Source organism: Peromyscus leucopus, chromosome 6, assembly GCF_004664715.2.
Source record: "Peromyscus leucopus breed LL Stock chromosome 6, UCI_PerLeu_2.1, whole genome shotgun sequence".
NCBI classification, from domain to species: domain Eukaryota; kingdom Metazoa; phylum Chordata; class Mammalia; order Rodentia; family Cricetidae; genus Peromyscus; species Peromyscus leucopus.
In genome coordinates, this window is record NC_051068.1 from 67,661,568 (window position 1) to 67,677,996 (window position 16,429).

The 16,429-nt window shown below is 53.2% G+C and overlaps 2 protein-coding genes across 4 annotated transcripts in view; one reads left to right on the forward strand and one right to left on the reverse strand.

Moving 5' to 3' along the window:
• Adar (adenosine deaminase RNA specific) overlaps nucleotides 1–2,669 on the forward strand; it is a 40,870-nt gene extending 38,201 nt beyond the window's left edge. For all 3 annotated transcript variants that reach the window (XM_028890901.2, XM_028890898.2, XM_028890900.2), the window contains exon 15: nucleotides 64–2,669. In XM_028890901.2, the coding sequence (XP_028746734.1) occupies nucleotides 64–310 (247 nt within the window). In that variant the 3' untranslated portion in view covers nucleotides 311–2,669. The remainder of the gene's footprint in view (nucleotides 1–63) is intronic.
• A 1,146-nt stretch (nucleotides 2,670–3,815) lies between these two features.
• On the reverse strand, nucleotides 3,816–15,528 carry Chrnb2 (cholinergic receptor nicotinic beta 2 subunit). Its single transcript, XM_028890903.2, is given in 7 exon segments — nucleotides 3,816–6,363; nucleotides 9,798–10,690; nucleotides 10,693–10,769; nucleotides 11,507–11,616; nucleotides 12,146–12,190; nucleotides 12,375–12,520; nucleotides 13,529–15,528. Coding segments are annotated over 7 exon segments (1,506 nt in total). The 5' UTR covers nucleotides 13,593–15,528; the 3' UTR covers nucleotides 3,816–6,192.
• Nucleotides 15,529–16,429: the final 901 nt, after the last annotated feature.

Genomic DNA, 16,429 nt, shown 5'->3' on the forward strand with positions numbered 1-16,429 from the left:
TTCACACCTTAGCCCTCCCCTCACCTGCTTCCAGATGAATAACCAGTGCCTCTCTTTCCCTAGACCAGGGAAGGAGTTGTCTCGGGTGTCCAAGAAGAACATTTTCCTTCAGTTTAAGAAGCTCTGCTCCTTCCGTGGCCGCAGAGATCTGCTGCAGCTCTCCTACGGTGAGGCCAAGAAAGCTGCCCGTGACTACGAGTTAGCCAAGAACTACTTCAAGAAGAGCCTGCGGGACATGGGCTATGGGAATTGGATCAGCAAACCCCAGGAGGAAAAGAACTTTTATCTCTGTCCAGTACCCAATGACTGACAGCGGGGTGTGTTTCTCATGGGGTCAGAGGGAGTTCATAACATTCCTCATCACATTGGGCCAGAGTTTGGGGGCTTTTTTTTTAAACCCCTCCCCAACCCCCCTTTTTTTAAATGGAGGAACCATAATAGATGGTACCAAGACCTTTGGTTCCTATTTATCCTGCTTGCTTGGGGATTTCAAGGTGGGGTCTGATCAAGCCCCCCCACTTCCCAAGCAAAGAGTCAGATTAAAGGAAGGGGGGCACTCTCCATTCCATTCGTGTAGCGTAGCCAGCCCCTGATCCCCGCAGCCTGTCCCTTGGAGTTTAGTTTTGTGGAGGTGTCTCATCTCCTTTTCCATTGCTACACTGACCTCTTGTGGATGTGACCATGTCCCCGTCAGTTCTGTGTGAATCACGTCAGGGACTAACCATCTCACCTCTGTAGATCTGCAGCCCCTGGTCCTCCTACGATTCCTTCCTGTGGTGAGGTGTCTCCTTCCCCACCCCAGAGGGCGAGGAGGTGAACATGAAGGGTTGATGACATGTTCACATGGGCAGGGGTTGGAACTGCTCAGGGGTCGCAGGACAATGGGAATGTGGTTGGGACAGGCAGACCCTGCCCAGTAACAGGCCGTGCTGGCCAGCCAAGGAACTGCCCTTCCCGGGCAGCAGGGAAGTGGAGAACCAGATGTGGGACTGGAGAAGGTGCCCCAGGGGACCCACAGAGCACTGATCAGGGTGCACCAACATTCCTTGGAATGTAGCCACACTCTCTCTGCCCTTCCAGAAAGCATTCCCAGAATCTGGCTCTGCCCACGTGGGGTGTGGGGCCACAGACCCCAGCTATTTGTGAGAAGCTGAGGACAAGTCATGGAGGGTAGATCCTCTGTGCAGACTGAACAAGAGTAAATGCTAAGCATCATGATGGCGAGGTCACTGTCCACTTGGGGCTCCTCACGGCGCTGTTAGCAGCAGAAGTTGACAAAGCCTTGTGTAAAATTCATAGTTCTAAAAGGCCAGAGGTGTTGATTCTGGACTGCATTACAGACTTGAGATACAAATATATTTTTCCATTAGTGAATGTACTTTTCATTTTACCAGGTGGCTTCAGAGGCTGGTTCACGGGCCGGGCACAAGGCACTGCGCTCTCCTGGCCTGCCCCACCCCTTTGGAGATCTTGATCTATGTGGAGGGCGGTGTTGCGGGTGACAGGGCAGGCTAGCCTCCCGCTCTGGGGTGAGCTTGGACTCCTCCTCCCCCTGACATTGAATTGTGGGTATGCAGGAACCTTAGCCTCTGTGGAGTCTGCCCCTAGCACAAGTCAAGCAGACAGCTAGACCCTGCTCCGTTCTGCCCCGTGGGACCAAGCCCACGCCTCTCCTCTGAATGGTGTGGCTCCCTCGGGAATAGCTGTGTCAGCGGTTTCCCGCACACCCTTGCTCACCCCCCCCACCCCACCCCGCTGCCTGGCTCCCCCCTCTGGCCCACTGCCAACAGCAACCATATCATATATTTGCACTTCGATTCTAACGGCTACTGTCTCCTCCACCTGTGATCCAACCTGACCAACACAAGAACCTGTGTTTAACAATACACTGGGGATGTCTTTGCACAACACCACATTTTCCTATGGAACTGCTAGTGTCTGCGGTAGTGAGGGTCTGCCTGCAGATTTGCAAAGTAGTCTGTGGAGTCAGCCGGAGGCATGTTACGTTCTGGCATATGAAGCAGAGCCATTGTGGCCTCTGGGCCTGGGCAGGTCAGGGGATTCTCTCCGCTGATTGCTTTGGCTTCCCTGGTCCTTCCTGAGTGGTCATTCGGCAGAGCTGATTCAGCAGCCGCCTCCTCAACAGGCACACCGGGATCTCCAGACCAGAGCCCTCTCTACCCTCGAGATCCTGCCTGGCAAACTTTTGGTTCTGGGTTTCTCTGCAGATGGAGGAGAGCAAGGCATCCCTCCACTCTTTGGGCCTGCTGAAGTGAACCACTGGCACCCACCCCCTGCCTCCGCGGCCCACTGGGCAGAGGGGCAGAGCTTCTGCCATGTTTCTCCCCTCTTTGTGGTCATTATTTTAAGAAGCAGGGCCTGCCTTTCACACCGTTTCTAATAATTTCTGTAGTTGATTTGTCTGAACTGTGGCTGTCTTGCATTCTTTGAATAATCACGTGTAAGAATTGTCAATGCTTGAAACTATTTCCTGTACTCAAGTTGAAGGGATTTTGGTTGGCCTTGGGGTTTTGGCAGTGACCCCCAAGAGCGGAGTGGGGAAGTGGCCAGGCGTAGCCTTGGCGCTGCAATGGATACAGCCCCTTCTCGTGTCCCTTAACAAATGACAGTATACATTCCTCAGAAATAAAAACACAGAAGCAACAGGACTGTTAGGAAGTTTCGTGTCGTGGTTGCTTGGGGGAGGTGAGAGTGAGGACAGAGAGACCCGCGACACCTCAATCTTTGGCCACAGCTGTCTCGGGGTCCCCGCTGCTGCGGCAGTCTGACTGGGTGGGAAGGTGGTGTGTCGATGGGTTGGGCTCCAGCTGCATCCTCAGCCCTGTGCCCGGCTTCGCACCACCGCTCCCCATCCGCACCCTCCATCTCATTCCCTGTTCGCAGGGGCGTCTATAGGACAGCAAAGCCCCAAATGAAGAGACGGCACCGGGAACTGTCACAAACCACTGTCCATGCCGGCCTCACCCAGGTTTTCCTCCCCACAAGCGTTCAGCCGGTACTGTGCCGTTTGGAAGGGAGTCATGGCTGGGAACCAGGATGGGTTCGAGCACATCTCTTAACTTTGTGGATGGCCTCCAAAGTCTCCCTCTTCAAATCCAAGAAACTCATCTCTTCCTACATAGTAACTTACTCCAGAGTTCCTGGAAGACCCATCTTGGGCCTTTCCATAGTAACGCCATACCTGAGGACATTGAGTGACAGCCCCTTCCTCATCCTTTAGACAGATGGGACAACTGAGGTCAGAAGAGCCAGCGACACGTTTTGGGGTACAACCTCAAGACCAGGACTTTATGTGGTATCGTTCACCACCTGCTTAAATGCCGTCTCAGGGAACAGCAGTTCTAAAGGCAGTTCAAGGTGCCAGCGCCTGCGCTCCTGGAGTCTCAAATACCTCTGTCCTCAGGCCGCCACTGGGCCTGCGTGCGAGGAAATGGAGCATCCCTGTCTCGGAGGACGTAACCAGCTTTGTGGGCTGGAAGGGTTGCTGGGGTAGAGTGTGCTGCTTGTCATGCATGAGTGGATCCCTGGCTCGCAAATTTGAAGAGATGGTTTTCTTAAAGCCTGAGGTGAAGGCCTGGAGAGGCTCACCCCCAGTTTCACTCTGGTCCCAGGGCTTGGGCGTGGCTCAAGCCTGAGCTGTAGGAGTCTGCCAGCTGAAACCTGGGCTTCTTAGCGCATGAAATAAATGCCTTGCCCTCCCTTGAGTGGGGGTTCCCCTGCACTCTCCCCTTCCGTATCTGCCAATCTTGTCCGGAAGGGTTAGCTCCCTCCCCCCAAAACAGGACCAAGTAACAGACATATTTGGAAACAATTTTAAGAGGAATGAGTCCAGCTACAGGGGGTGGGGGTGGGGGGTAAGTTTAGGGAGAGGGATGTGGACCACTGCAAATATTCCAGGAGTGGAGACGGGCGTGCCAAGGATGGCATGAAGATGAGGTGTCCTCCCGTTCCCAAAGTTGTAGTCCTTTGGGAAGCACGTGACCAGCACACTGACAGACTTCTCAGACATGATGGGATAAGTATTACAAAGTGATGCTTGTTCTGTCCAGTTGGGTTTGGGGAGTGGGAAGCTGGCCAGTATAAGTGGGGCTCCACAGCCACTTCTGCCTGGGAGCAGAGGGTGACGAGAATTATGACCCTCTGCTTGGAGAGCAATTCGGAGAAGACTCCAGAGGCCTTTGCTTTTCCTCCCTAGGAGGTCATGGTCATCAAAGGCCATGGTGACAGGCAGGGAGCAGCTACCAGGCCCTCTGAAGACATGCTCTGCTGCTGCTCCTGGTCTCTCAGGAGCTTGCGTCCCTCAGGACTGTCAGAGGCAGAGTCCCAGAGGATAGGCACAGTGGCCCGTCCCCCATTGTCCTTGTTCCTTACAAGGAAGTCCTTCCCTTCAAAAAAAGGGAAGTCCCCCCCCCCCAAAAAAAAAGCCTTCTGGAGGGTTCTGTGTCCTGTTTGCTTTCGGCCTTCCGCACTTCTTGGCACCAGCTGCTCCAGACTTGTAGGTCTCCACAGCAGCAGGGAGCCTGTGGGCCATCTTCCAGGCAAAGGTGGATGCCAGCTTGCTGGAGCTTGGTCACTGATGGGAATCCCCAACTCCTTTCTTCACGGCCACTCCCATGCCACCCTGTCCCAGGGACCTCCAGAGTCAGCTCCATGGAGGAGGCAAGGAGCCTCCCAACTTCACCAAGGGCAGAGACGGAAGACCCGAAGTGACAGGGCCAAGTTTCCCCAAAGCCTCCCAGTATCCTTTAGGGTCACACTGCCCTGGCACATAATAGCCTCCTACCATCCCTCCCTCACTGTAGTCTTCCTCAAAAAGCTGCACCCAAAATGGGGGGGGGGCAGCATCGCCCCAGGATCCTCCACCCACGGGTCCTCCCCGCCCATCACAGTTCTGCCAGTTTCTGTCCTCACGGTTCAAATGCTGAGAGCAGGTTCTAAGGTGGGCACTGTCTGCCTGATATGTTCAATAGGACTTGGCCAGGACTCCGACAAGCTGCTCATTGACCTTTCCAGCCTTGGCTGGTGACTGATTGGGACAACAGCCAGTTACAGGAGGTAGAAAGTCAAGGGTGGTCAGAGCAGCAGCTGGCGGGGTCTCGAAGAGGCTGGAATGCCTGCACTGTGCTGCCCCCCAGAGGGCCAACACCTTTCCAGGTGCTACTTAGGACTCTGGGTGCTGTTTATGATGTTGGGGTGCTTTCTCTGGGGCTGGAAGTTTGGGGGTGGAGGGGAGAGGCCTAATACAGGCAATTTCTTGTTCTAGTAAAAGGAGGTACCTCTTGCCACCACGCAGAGATGCCCGAGTCCATCCTACAAGTGGGATGTACACTGAGGCACAGTTCCCATGTCTCTCACTTAGGTCCTTCAAGCAGCCTGTGGCCTTGGAGCAAGGAGGAAGGGGCTCGCTCGCCTTCCAGGCCTCTTCCGGATCTGTAACATGGCTCCCACTGGAACCTGGCACTGTAGGAGTTCTTCTGAGACCATGAGCCTAGAACTCTCACCTAGCTCGTGACCTTCAGAGGTTCCCCTAACACCTTACCTTTCCAAATGAGAGAAGGAGAGGGAAATCTGGGAGTGCAGAGAAGTCTGCCCTGGCAGGAGGGAACCTGGAGCTGGGCCCTGGAGCCCTCCAAAGCACAGGCTGTGGGACTCAGTCGAAGCTCCTCGGGGGACTGTGGAGCCAGCTGAAGCTCTCGGGAAGAGCCCCCAAACCTGCGAGTCCTCCCAGATCAGCGCTGCCCGCTTCAGTGGGTGGGTGCCAACTACTGGCCACACTCCTCTGCACCTGTCTCAGGCGTCCCTGTCAGCCTGGCGGGAGGATCTGAGCCGCCTCCTCCCACCTCCTCTCCTCCCTGATTGGAAGCTATAGAAAACCGTCCCTTCCTTGGCCCCTTCTCCAGCACCCTTCCCAAGGCGGATGGCTCTGAGACCTCTGGCCTCTACTTACCAGCCTTGGCTCCCACCATTAACACTACTGCCTGAATTAGCTCAGGAGGAGGAGGAGAACGGCTTGAACAGGAGGCAGCTGGTCCAGCCTCCAGGCTGGAGGGCTATGTGTGAATGGAGGTGTGAAGCAGGGCTTCAGTGGAGCGGAGCGGGGGCAGATCATCTTCCACCCAGTGCCACTGAACCCCGGGGGTCACAGGGTGAGGAACTGCTGCAGACGAGGCCTCACTTGGAGCTGGGAGCCGAGTGGTCAGGGTGGAGGAAGGTCGTGGCAGTGTAGTTCTGGAAGAGAGGCTGCAGGAACATGCCAATGGTGCCGAAGACACAGACAAAGACAAAGATCCAGAGGAACAGGCGGTCGATCACCATGGCAACGTATTTCCAGTCCTCCCTCACCTGGATGGAGGAAATGTAAGTGGCCCAGATATCAATCGTCTCCTGATGTGGGATGGGATAGAAAAGTCCCCACCACACAAGCACCCCACCCCTCTCCCTCAGCAAACCCAGTACAACCTTTCACAGTCCTGGTCTTGCCTGCTGTAAAGCCTCTAGTGCCCCCACTGCCCCAGGGCCCATCAGAACCTACCCGGAACAAACGGGAACCTATTTCCTATTGCCTCCCACACTCCAAAATCCAGACTTAGTAAAAACTCCAATATGTCTTCGTTCTCTCACTTCCTTTAAAAAAACAAACAAAACAAAAAACCTGGCAAACTCCTACACATATTTCAAAGCCCTAATCAGGTATAATCTTTATGAAGGCTTCCCCGTCCTTTTGTTTCCTTGGCACTGGGTTATATATTGCCATCATAGCGGTGAGACGATGCCATAGTGCATCGGATGTCTGGCCCTCCACCAAACTGCAAACTCCTACTTCAGAGGGACCCTGATAGCATCTGGGACAGAGCTCAGTAACTGGGCGCGGCTGCCCCTGAAGCTCTACTTCCATGATAGCTTGGGGCACCCCATCCAACGGCATCCCTCCTGCACAGAGGCCCAGAGGGTGCGAATGGAGCCCAGGTAGGAAAAAAATCAGTCAGAAAGCTAATAATGGCCCATGGGGCTTGAGAATCAACTACAGGGTCACAGGAAGAGGAGCCTCTCTTTAGACTGAGTCTGGCCTCTGCATGTGTTCCTCTGGGGCCCAGCCAGCTCACGAGATGGGGAGAAGGCAGCTGTGCACCTTCATGTAGCCGGCAGCCAGTCACTCATTGAAGTCACAGTTGGGCCTGCCACAGACCTAGCATCCCACAAGCACTGGGATGCAACCAAGTAAAATAAACAGTCCTGTGGTTTTCAGTCTCCTCAGGGAGCCAGAGACAATACAGCAAAGATTATTTACTGAGAGGGAATGATAGACTAGGATGGACAAACAGAAGGAAGACAGGAGCGGAGTGTGGCCTGGAAACGCCTCTTCCAGGAGATGGTACTTAGAGCAAGATCTGATGGGCACGAGGGAAGCCCTGTTTCAAAGTCACACTGACCTTGACATGGTCCAGCCAAGCCAACAGAGACCCTAAACTGTTTATCCCGTGAAAGGCAAATCTGAGGGAGGACACTAATGAGGCTTGGGAACGAAACGCAACTCGGGATCCTAGGAAAGGGGTTACCAGGGCAACTGGAAGAGCCTGGGTGTGCACTTGACAGCAGTGAAGGTGTTGACGCTGTTTCCAGAATTCGATCTTGGAACCCGGGCACTTCATGGTTACCTTGTCGGTTGGTGGTTGCAGTGGGAACTCACATGTTAACCGTGAACTCTACCACTGAGCCACAGCACCAGTCCTGAAGCTGAGTCATGCAAGAGTATCCCTGTTCTTAAGGAGAGACACACTGAAGTGCTTGCGATAGAAGATTATAGATAGGTTTGCTCTTCAGAGCAAAAATTAATAACTAATAGGTTTTTGTCTTTAGGGAAAAAAGAAGGTTTCATATTGTCAGCTTGATGAGATTTCAAATCGCCATGGAAACAGACCTAGGCAAGTCTATGGGAAGTTTTCTAGATTAGATTAATTGAGGCAGGCAGCACTCACTATTCCATAGGTTAGGGTCCCAGACAGAAAAAAAAAAAAGAACAAAAGAGAAAGAGACGAATTGAGCATCAGCGTTCAGCTCCCCCTGCTTCCCGGCGGCAGGTGCAGTGGGACCAGGTGCTCCATGCTCCTCCCTTCCCTGCCTTGGGCTGGAACCTCAGCCTGTAAGCCAAAGTGAACCTTGCTTCCCCGAAGCTGCTTCTGTCTGGCATTTCGCCATAGCAATGAGAAAGTAACAAATACAAAGGTTGTTCCAGATGGAGGAACCCAGATGCAAAGGCTGGGGGCGGGAGAGAGCTTGGCTTGCTTGAGACAACTGAGTGAAAAGCCAGTGACCCAGGCAAAGGGGCAGTGTCAGGAGCAGAGGAGCCTGGGTTACTTAACTGCAGCGTAGGAGGCTGAGCTAGGCAGGCAATCAGGATAGTCTCCCCCGGTCCACACAAGAGCTGAAGTCGAAGGCAGCCCAAGGACCATGGTGTTAGGGTAGAGCGGGGATCATTTTGGAGGTGGTGGTGCTCAGAGGACAAGACTTTTGATCACTGCAATGATGGGGAGAGAGGGGGCGGGGAGAGGAGTCAAGGATCCCCCAGGCTTCAGTGTGAACCACTTAGCCCATGGTGATGCTACTTACTACAAGATGGAGAGACTAGGGGCAAGTTGGGGTCAGGGTGGGGGTGCAGATCAAGCACTCGATCCCTCTGAGGCATCCAAGTAGGTCACTGCACCCTCGGCACCTGGCTTGAAATGTAGGCTAGATGATGGACTGCAGAAGGGGTGGAGGCCAGTGATGCAGCAGCAGCTGAGTCCTGCACCCTAATGTCTCCCAGTCAGCCTCGGCGGCCTCCTCTCCAGTCTCAGCCCCTCTGCCTTCCTCTGAGCTTATGAAGTACTCCCTGTCTCACGCTTTCCTGCTGTCCAGAGGAAAAGATGTCTGAACCCAGATCCCACCCAAAACCACAGTGCCTGCCCTTTCTCCTTCCCCAGCAGGAATGGCAGAGTCCCAGAGGAAACCTTGCTGGTCACTATAGTAACAGCTGAGCCTTGGCCTAGAACCAACCAGGCACCCGAACACTGATCTCAGGGAAGGCCAGATGGCACCCAAAATGGGGGGCAGGATGTTAACCCATCGCACCTTCCCCAACTCCTGGATTAGTCTCAAGGAATTTCCTTCTGGGAAGACTGGGGGAAAAAACCAACCAGAAGCCGATGTGCAGAAAGAAGGTGAGGTGACTCTCGGGAGCCTGGGCCTCTACCCACACCATCTCTATCAATATTTCATTAGACTCTTTTCAGGGCCCAGGACAGTAGAAGTGGGATATTGATTTTAAATTCTGCTCTCTCCACTGGAATCAACCCCATGGAACCTCTAAACGTCCCTTTCCCTGATTGTCGTCGTCACTGTCCTCAATTTTGCCTGCTCTGTGGCCCACAAGGACATCTCCATTTGCACTAAGAGCAACACATTAACAACTTGGATGTGGTCATGTGGGCTACAGGGAAATCTCGGTGACACCCTCAAACCCAAAAAAAACTTCTCCCTGCCGTAAGGTTCCTGGCTACCTCCCACACACTGAAGATGTCTGAGCATCTTCACCCCGAGTTCTATTCCTCGCAGGAACCGCAAGGTCATCCATCTGGTACAGACTCCAAAGTAGGCAAGTCAACCTGCTAGCCTGCCCTGGAGAGTCCACCTCACTCATGCCTTCTCCCCTGGACCCTTGCTTTGAGACTCTAAGCAATACCTACCCCCCTACTCCACCCAAGGGCTCCTAGGATGCCTGGCTCACACTTCATACTCACACTCTGGTCGTCATCCTCGCTTCGCATATGGTCTGCGATGAAGCGGACGCCGTCCACTGCCTCCCGGAGGCCACAGCTGCAAGGCCCCCCCGAGCGCCCCGGACCAGCTGCAGGCGCAGGCTCAGCCCTGAAAGCTCCAGTCAAGCCCTGCCCTGACGCAGGGTTGACGAAGCAGGTGCATGGGTCAGCGGCAGGGCCCTCACGGAAGAAGAGCGCGCCTGCCCCCTCGCGCTCCCGCTGGCGCCTCCGCAGGCGCAGGCGCTGCCGCGCACAGCGGTGGCGTGGCTGCTGCAGGAAGAGCAGGGTGGGCAGCTTCTCCAGGAAGACCACTTTGACCCAGGGAGCCATGGTGTGCGTGGTGGGCGAGCGGTGGTGCACGTTGAGCACGCACACGCTGGTGACGATGGAGAAGGTGACCAGCACCATGGTGAACATGAGGTACTTTCCCACCAGCGGTACGTCAAGGGAGGTGGGAGGCACGATCTTGGAGATGAGCAGCAGGAACACCGTAAGCGCCAGCAGCACAGAGATGCACAGTGTCATCTTCTCCCCGCAGTCCGAGGGCAGGTAGAAGACCAGGATGGCCAGCGAGGTGATGAGCACGCAGGGGATGATGAGGTTGATGGTGTAGAAGAGCGGCTTGCGCCGAATGATGAAGTCGTAGGTGATGTCCACGTAGGTGGAATCATCTGGGTTCTCGTTGCGCCGGCCGGGCAGCGCGATGATGTCCCACTCCCCACTGGGTGTGAAGTCGTCCAGGCTGGCCACGTCGCTTTTGAGCACCAGGTCGATCTCCGTGCGGTCATAGGTCCATGAGCGGAACTTCATGGTGCAGTTCTGCTGGTCAAAGGGGAAGTGCTTCACCTCAATCTTGCATGCACTCTTGTAGATGCAGGCGGTAGCCAAAAGATGCTGCCATCATAGGAGACCACCGCATTGGAGTAGAAGGACACCTCGTACATGCCGTCAGCGCTGCCAAGGAATGGGGCAGTCAGCCCTGGCTTGAGGGTCTCCATCCCACTCGTCAACCCAGCAAGGAGGACCCAGGCTGTGAATGACCATCTCATACAAAGATGGTGTGCAGGAATGGAACTGGGGGTGGAGATATGCTGGCGGTAAGAACAGCTGTCCTATTCAGGAGGTAGAAGAGAAGGATGGGGGGTGGGATGCATCTGCTCCTTGTCCCACATTGTGTAAACTGACTAGTCCTTATGAGGACAGAGGTGGGGGAAGCCAGAGAGGCCAGAGCAAGGAGTCCCAAGCAATGAAGGGATATGGGCACAGTCCCATCCTTAAGGGAGTTTTGTGCCGTAAAGGTAAGAAGACTCATTGAAGGGAACAGAACAGAATCTAGCTGAAATAAGGACCATACGTTCTTTGTCACCACCCAGGCTTCAAGAAGTGCCCATTCTTGAATCAAGTTAGACACTTGACAACTGTCAATCTTCCCTCTCCCTACCCCAGTTCCAAATACTGGCAGTCTAAGTGGCTGGAAGGGGCTGGTCAAGGTTCAAGTCACCATGGGCTCACACTGCATTCCACTAGTTGGGTCTGTCTGTGTGGATAATGCCTGTCTACAACCTGCCAGGGAAAAGCCATCTCCTTCTCACAACAGCACATGCCTCTTACATCCCCACCCCATGATTTCATCCTCTCCCAAGCACACCTCTGGTCTTCCATAGCCTTCTTATCACTCCAGGGTCACCTACTTGTTGTATAGGACCACATCTGGGAGCCAGATGTGTTTGGAAGGGAGCCGGACTTTCTTCATATTGTCGAAGTCCTCGGGCTTCCAAGTGAGGCGATAATCTTCCCACTCCTGGGAAGGGAGAGAGCAAAGCAATACCGACCTCCAGCCCCAAAAGGGGCCCAGAGTCAAAGAAAGGGACAAGAGAACTCATACAGCTCGTGGAAAACTTGAAAAAGTCAGCCTTCTCTCCACAGCGACTTCTCTGCCCAGACATGGGTCATGTGATGATGCTTCTTTGTTTAATTTGCACACCTGAGCCAGGATATTAGACTTTACATTTTACAGATGTGAAAATGACTCTTGGGAGTGTTTAACATTTGAAGTCACAGAGTCAAGCAGGTATGGTAGTGAATACCTTTAATTTCAGTACTAGTGAGGCAGAGACAGGCAGACATCTCTGTGAGTTCAAGACCACCCTGATCCACATAGTGAGTTCTAGGTCAGTCAGGGCTACACAGGGAGAGCAGATTCTAAATTAATTAATTACAGTGCTGGTGAGTGGCCCAGTCAAGGATTCAAATCCAACTCTTCAGGACTCCTCTCTGAAGGAGATGAAGAGAGAAAGGGGGAGGGGATGTGGGTAGGAAAGAGCACTGACCTGGGTCAGCCAGACATTGGTGGTCATGATCTGCTCCCGCTCATGCTGCAGGGAAACAGAGCACCTGCTGAAAAGGCCCCCCCAGTCCGCAGACCTCCCACCGCCCTCTTAAGATCCCCACCACCACCACCGCCACCTCAGAAGCGCCTAAGAAGCAAACTCAGATGTTAACCCTTTCTGGCTGGGGTGACTTCTGTAGCTGGACCAAGAGTTTGAGACCCACACTCACCACACTGATAAGCTGGGCCAGTGATACCATGAGCTGCACAGTGACCAGCTCGGAGCCATTGGTGGCTGGACGGATCAGCTTGTTGTAGCGGGAGGGGTCCAGGAGATGCTCCACTAGCCGCTCCTCTGTGTCGGTACCCACAACCCCTGGGCAAGGCAAGGCAGGAAGTGGGTAAACAGAAGGGCTCGCAAAAGCCCACCTATCCAGGGAGTAGGGGGATAGGTCAATTAGCTCATCCTGGAAGTCATAGCCTCTTACAACCCTGTGCTTAAGGATATTGCAAAATGTTCAATTATGCCTTGGGACCACAGACGCCCCAGGTTGACTTTCATAGGTAAGTCTCTCTCTGAGACCATACCACGAGACCAAACAGCTCCAGAGAGACACCTCTAGACTAACCACCCACTCTGAAAAGGTTAACTGGGACTTGTTTTCCCCAAAAGGTCTCAGATGGACAAGCCTCTGAGGCTTGAGGTCTCTGCCTCCATGGTTTGGAGCAGAAGAGCGGGGCTGCCTGATCTAGGGGTGCAGGCACCCACCCCCTGTGTTGTCACTGCAGGTGTGGAAAGTTCTTTCTATTGTGTATTGCCTTATACTGGCCCCTCTCCTCATGCCTCCCCTTCTGTGACTCTCCACAAGCACACCATCTGAGCACCCCACAGAGCGCCTTCCTCGCCCTCAGTCTGGCATTTTCTCTTTTCCAAGTCTCCTGTCCCGTCCTACAAGAGATGGGAAGTCACTGGTCTCCCCTTCCCGCCTTATCCCTCCCTGTAGGGTGACCCAAATCAGGACCCCAATGAGGAGGATGGGATATAATGGGGAGCCGGGAGGAAGGCGTTAACCGGGGTCATAAAAAGTCAAATGCTATCAAGAAGCCTCTTGTCATCCCAGGATCCTCTCCTTCCTTCCTCTTTGTGCTCACTTGCTTCTTCCCTGCAATGGTCAGGTTTCCACCTCTCCCGCGGCCTCTAGCCTGCGCCTGCGCCTGGGTCTCCCAGACGCTCCCTGCCGACCCTGGAGTCTCTCCCCATCCCCCAGCAGGCTCCTGCACCTCTAGAGAAGCCCTCGTTTCGCCTTTGTCCTGACAGGGGTGACAGAACTTGGCGTCCTGAGCCACTAGCTGAGGCAGGGGAGCCTGGCCCGCCAGTTCTTACCTGAACACAGCCAGAGAAGGCCGAAGCTGAGCAGCAGCGCCATAGAGCTGGAGCGCGGGGCCATGCCGCCAGCATAGCGCGCTGCCTGGCTGACACTAGGGCTGCGGTCGGAGCGCTGTCCCTGGTGCTGAAGCAGCGCAGCCGCCTGCTTCCGGGTGGAGCTCGCGGCCTCCAGGGCTGAACGGCTCCTGGAACGCTAGGAGGACTCGGCTTCTCACCGTCCCGACTGCTCTTCCAGGGAACGCAACTGGGACTGAGAGGGGAGGAGTCTCCGCCCCGGAGGCGGAAACGCGGGATCCCAAGGAAAAAAAGGTGGTCCCTGGGTGGGATGCTCTTCGGCTGGGCCTGCCTAGGTAGGGTATGCGTGAGGAGAAAGCGACCCACTGCTCGATGGACGAGTTCAAATGCCCCGAAGTTGGGGCAGGACTTGGAGAGGTTTGAGCAGGGCTCGGGGGAGGAGCAAGAGTGGGAGGGAGACAAGTAGGTCAGGGCTCTCTTAGGACGCGGAGTGAGTTGGGGGCGTTTCTGGGGTTCCTGTCCTCCCTTATATTCTTACCCAAACTAATGATTCTGCTCTTCAGGAAAGCTAAGGATGCGCAGAGAATACGCGTGTTAGGACCTGAAACAAAGAGGCAGGGAACAGGGAGCTGACTAGTTTTAAAAAGCAAATTGCTTTGGAGTTTTGGAATAGAGTACTCTCACCGGTCCCTTTCTCTGCTCCCGTAAGCTCCAATAAGGCCAAGATCCTGCCATCCTTGGGGGGAATCTAAGGTAGAAAGGTCTAGACCTCCTGAAAAGAAGGTAGCCTTGAAGGTTCTGACATATGGATAAGCAGCCAGTATCAATGGCCCTTCCACTCCAGTTGTCTTCTGTGTTCTGGGGAGATCAGGGGACCATTTCACAGAGAAAGAATGAAGCTAACACAAAGGACAGCAGAGATGAGAGGTGTCAAAACTCAATGGCATCTTTGATCTTGAAAGCCCTGAACTTTTAGCTACGGAGCCCATAAAGGACCCCTTTTTTCTCAGTGGATCAGTGGTCACTTTCAACCAAAAAGATTCCTGTCTGAAACAGACTTAGTAGACAGCAAGGCTTCTTTCATTTCATCAACGCCTGCTTTCCTAATCTCATCTGGGCACATTGTCCTCAGCTCCACGCTCAGCTATTAGCAATGTCTGTAAGATCCTTGAACATTTAACCCCTCCCAGCCCTTAGCCTTTTAAACATATAGTTCCCTCCAGCTCTTTTATCACCCCATCACCCCCAACTACCTTCTACTTATACTTGAGTGGTTGCAGGAATTTCAGTTCCTGGGGGAAGCTGTGACTGACCATGGATTGAGTTAGGTACCTTGTTAGACTTTAGAATATCCTTCTACAGCAGCCACTGCCTTTCCAACTAGAGGATGAACTAGCATAGGACCTGGCTTAAGATGAAGGCTTAACAGGAAAGTGCTACTGCATGACAGACATAATTTAGTGTGTATGGGAAATTCCTGTCTATAAGTGCAGGCAGAAGCAACTTACCTAACAAGTGCTCGGATTTTGGGAGTCCAAGGGATAGTGACGCAGCTTGGTGAGAGTGCTCACCTAGTGTGTGCAAGGCCTTCAATTCAGTCCCCAGCGTGGGAAGAAAAGGGTGGGGAAGCGTTTGAAGGGGAAAGGCAGCACAGCACAGGAGAAGCAGCAAGATGTTGTGGGGGAAGCATTAGTGTATGTGGAAGTGGGCTTAGATCTATGCCACAGGTGCAGGGCGTGTGCAGGGTCTATGCATGTGTAATAATTTCTTCAGGAAGAGATCTGAACACCAAGAAGTGAAGCCTAGAGAGAAGCAGAGTGTGCAGTCACACCACTTGGGGAAAGAAAGGCTCAAGGGTAGATCTGTCTCCAACAATTTAGATCAACATGTATTGAGTATGTCCTGTGAGCCCAGAATTGTTTGGAGCTGAGGAGACAATGATCAAAGACTTAGTTCCAGTTATTAAAGAGACCATGACAGGCTGGGGGGGGGAGAGGGGCGTACACCTCGTCTAAAGCCTGTGGTTGTTCTTGCCAGTCCAGGTAGCCTGTATACCTTGGTCTTCAAGTTATCTTCTCAAAACTTCAGTTTTGGCTTCAAGTTTACTTCTAACTTGGCAAGGATGAGTCCACTGAGATAACCACCCAGTGACCGGGAAGAGTGGGACAGCCTCCTTCCTCATGTGTACCCACATACCTACTATACCCTCCCTCAGGTGACAGGAGAGATACAGAACCATATAGGGTTGGGACAAACACAGAAATGTCAACCCCGACACAACAGGGTTAGTAAGCAGAGTTCTAGTGCCCTGGATTACAAGGAATATTTTCTTTTGAAAATATCAAAGTTAATATATTTCCTTTAAAGTGATTTACATTTTAAATTTTTGTTGCCAGAGTAATACTTGTGTTCATAAAGACCAACTTAAAAAATACAAATTAGTAAAACAAAGAGGATTGAGAATCAAACCTCTAAAGGGAGACAACCACTTAGCAAAACTATGCATCTACAATTATTTAGGTATAACATTCACACAGAGAAGTAGAGTCAGTGTATCTGGATACATCATCATAGTAGAAACACCCAGATTTTGTTTAAAGGAACAATTACCAATAACCAGATGCTTCTCCCAGTCATTATCCCTCCTCATTGAGGACAGAGACCCCAGTCGACACTACTTCAAGTTCTGGAAGTGGGGCTGGAGCAATGTCTCAGTAGTTAAGAGCACTGGCTGCTCTTCAGAGGACCCCTGTTTGATTCCTAGCACCCACATGACAGCTCACAACCACCTGTAACTCCAGTTTCAGGGGATGCAATGCCATCTTCTGGCCTACGCAGACATTGCACCCATTGGTATACACGTATACACACACACACCCCTGT